This window comes from Aspergillus uvarum (assembly GCF_003184745.1).
Source record: "Aspergillus uvarum CBS 121591 unplaced genomic scaffold BO82scaffold_30, whole genome shotgun sequence".
NCBI lineage: Eukaryota > Fungi > Ascomycota > Eurotiomycetes > Eurotiales > Aspergillaceae > Aspergillus > Aspergillus uvarum.
In genome coordinates, this window is record NW_020291327.1 from 385,588 (window position 1) to 389,125 (window position 3,538).

Genomic DNA, 3,538 nt, shown 5'->3' on the forward strand with positions numbered 1-3,538 from the left:
AGAGCCCGATGCTAGAAGCTGGCCATCTTGTGAGAAGGCGACCGAGTGAACCGAGTCGGAATGGCCCTCTAAGGTTTGCAATTCCGGACTCCAATTCTCCTCCACTCTTGGGCCTCTGGATAACCAATCGGGAAGCTCTCTCGCAAAATTCGTCCTGATTAACGACCTTTGTGGTGCAAAAATCAAGCCAGAGCTGTACAGCTGCAGCGGTGCCACGTCAACAATATTTATAAACTTGTAGATATACCTGCGAGCATCCGAGAGAAATAAAGATATAGAAGTTTTTGATGTATCCTATATTCGACCAACGTTACTCACTTCGCTGCGCACACATTCGGAAGAGAGCTCACCTTTATTAATTTAAGTAATGTATCCAGAGAATTACAGCATTCGGATATTAGCCCTGAAATAGCCATTACCTCCAACCAATGAAGGAAGTGCTCTTCCAGAAACACGAGTATCTGGTCAACGATTTGGGCAGGGAGGGAGCTTTGGGCGAGATGGTAAACCCAATAACGGCAGGTGTACTGCAGGACAGGTGGGATACATCTTGCTATGGAGGCAGAATCCATCTCGCTTCGGCTTATTCCGTAACTGGGCAGGTTGCAAATATTCTTTCTAAGCAAACGACGCATAACAGCAAGACATTGTCCAGCTATGAACTCTTGCTTCTTCTTCGTGTCTACCCAGAACCGGAACGTGGACTCTTGGGCTTTCGTACGCTTATCCACCAGATAGTCGTGGAAGGACAGATGGAGAGTTCGTATGGGTAGGTTAGGATTGTCAGGTATGGTCAGAACCGAATGAAACGTGTCTAGCCGGGTGCTGATTTTATCTTCTGGCATCTCGAGAAGTTCCGCAAGAGCACCTAACGAGAGCGGAGTAGCAAGGAGAATAATCACACCAATAGTCTTCTGGAATTCTTCCACCAGCTGATCCCTATCGCTATCATCCTCGGCGAATAGTTGATTCAAAATTGGTCGGTATGTTTTGTCCATCTTGGATCCGGGCGAATCCTCGAAGAATTGCTGCAGTCGTCTTTCTGGGTTCCATCTCTTATCAGCCACAAAACGACACACCGTGGCTGCGAAGATGAACAGTGGAACAGCCATTGCAGCTAGACCGTCAATTCTTGCCGCACCAGGCCAATCGGGAGGTAAATCACGGTGGCGCTTTTGACTGATTCGGCGGAATTCTTTTCTGAGATATAGAGTAATATCATGCCTTATCACCTCATCATCCAAGTTCTGTAAGATCGTATTCTGATAATCGCTTTGATCAATTTTATCAAACCCGAAGCGAATAGGTGACTCTGGTCGACTCGTCAAGAAGAATCGAAGCCTCAGGCATGTTGCCTTCTCGACCTTTGGTAAAAGTTCGAGGATGACTTCCACGTCTTTCTCCCGCTCGCACTCATCTAGGGCGTCGATGACAACCACTGGGGAAGTACTTGATTGGCTCCGATCCACGGCGAGTAACGGCTGCAATATAAGCTTATCGAACTGCTCTCGAAGCGATTTTCTCGCGATCGCAGGATCATCATCTATGGCTTTTCGGATGCCGACGATCATTTGAGGAATGTGGACTGCTAATTGCGCCACAATTGTTGGGAATAACTTGTCAGCTGAGCCCCTGTCTCCCTCGCCTCTTTTGAAAAAGAAAGTTGCCCCGAGGATACCATCTTTCTTAAACGATCGAGCTACTGTTCTTGCAATAGTGGACTTGCCAGTCCCTGCCATTCCACTCAGCCAGAATATGCATTTATCACTTGACCTTCCCCAGTCCTTCACTTGTTGCAGCAATGCTTCTCGCGTTCCAGGAAGACATTCGTCCTCATGTTGGTCTTCAAAAGAGTCAAAAAATGCTCCATCAGCAGAAGGGAGATTCAACATGTCAACGGCTTTGTGCACTTTTTCAATCTCCATCATCAATGTGTCGATCTGAGTCAGAATGGCGTCTGCCTCAGCTTTCCGGTGAAGATGCTGATCAAGGAGCAGCCAGTGATGTAAGTGGGTCTCCTCCCCCTGGATCGAGGTTTTGAGTTGTGCGAGTTGCTGGCTTGCTACAGCCGCTATACTCTCCACAATGTGTCTCCCTACGCCAAACTGTTGAGCCCTGCGCACTTCGGCGGAGTATTGTAGTATTGCCACATAGACCCGGATCATCGATTTTTCTTTTTCAACATTTTCGACAGTTATGGTTGCCTCGACTTCACGATAGAATTGGTCTTCAACAAAGGCACAACGAGCCAACAAATCCGCCAGGTGCCCGGAGGAGTCAAGCAGGGCGTCCCGTAGGTCCGCATGGTTCTTGGCCATCTAGGTTATTAGCTCATGTTTGGTTTTCTCAGCGAGATGACCTACTGTCAATCCGAGAGAGACTATCGCCCAAGCACTTGAAGCGTACCCGGTCGGGTCGAATTTCCCTACATTGTTAACAACATCCTGAAAGGAAAGCACACAGTTTAATATTTTATGGGCTGTTTCCCGAGTGTTATTCTTTCTTGGATCCTCCTTATACTGGGTCTCTGTCGCCTTGACTACCTGGTCAAGTATCTCTCTAGTCCGTGCTCGACCAGCATCCTGAGGCTCGGTTGTCATCACAGGGAGGATTGTTGTTAGAGTGTTCCGGTCACCCTCGCTTAGCGCGTCGTACGCCGCCTTCCAGTGATCTCTTGCATTGTAGTCTTTAGTTTTAGAATTACCAGCGTCGCGCTTGGCTGAGCCGCTGGGCGGGGTGGTGAGCGCTGGCGTGCTGGGATCTGGAAAAGTCGAAAGAGTACCTTTGTCGTTGCTTCGTCCTGTCAAGGCATTCTTTAAGCATCCGAATACGCTGCGCATCGTTCTGTGGGCCGGACCGGTACGAGGATCAGCCATCGTCAAACGAGGAGATCGCTTTGTGATGACAGGTCGAGGAATTAGCTAGTGAAATCGTGAAGCCAAGTTGGGCGCTAAAAGGAGGGGAAGTACCTTCCTTATGTAGGCCCTGAGAGGTTGGAGGCTGTGCAAGTGACAGGGGTTGTGGTCGTCAGCCAGCCACGGCCTGCAAAGCGGCCTGTTCAACGGGCCATACTCTTCCCTCGCTCGCGTTGACGTTCGCGGGTTATGGTTGCGTTGGGCATGATATAACAACAACAAAAGCTATTCGCGAGCGATGGTCAAACAACGAAGTCCCTCCAACTTACGGTACAGCGGCAGGTGCGGCTACCTCCGCTCACTTCCTGGTTACAAGTCAAGCCCCTTACCCCGCGGACAGTTCAATCCAACCCGGATGTGCTTACGTCCGGAGCGGATGAGCCTACACTCCGAGGCAATCGGTTCGGACGATACAGCCGGCCTGTTCCTTGAAAATACATATAAGAACCTAAGTCTCAGCCCATGGTCTGCGATCAGGTCTCTTTAGTGAAGCGCCACGTTCCTGATCGGAATGGAATCCAATGGTTATGTGACTATGCATAAAGTATTCTGTAATTGTGTTAAAGTCGGCTGTGCATAACTGCGGAAGATCTCCATGGAAGACCACGGATTGCGTTCGGCGA

At 49.3% G+C, this 3,538-nt stretch overlaps 1 protein-coding gene across 1 annotated transcript in view; it reads right to left on the minus strand.

Annotated features, from left to right (window-relative positions):
- BO82DRAFT_94344 (uncharacterized protein) overlaps nucleotides 1-3,014 on the minus strand; it is a 3,931-nt gene extending 917 nt beyond the window's left edge. The window contains exons 1-3 of the mRNA XM_025641677.1: nucleotides 2,364-3,014; nucleotides 351-2,318; nucleotides 1-294 (exon numbers count right to left, since the gene is read on the minus strand). The exon at nucleotides 1-294 is cut by the window's left edge and continues 7 nt beyond it. Of these exons, the coding sequence (XP_025491582.1) occupies nucleotides 1-294; nucleotides 351-2,318; nucleotides 2,364-2,876 (2,775 nt within the window). The 5' untranslated portion in view covers nucleotides 2,877-3,014. The remainder of the gene's footprint in view (nucleotides 295-350; nucleotides 2,319-2,363) is intronic.
- Nucleotides 3,015-3,538: the final 524 nt, after the last annotated feature.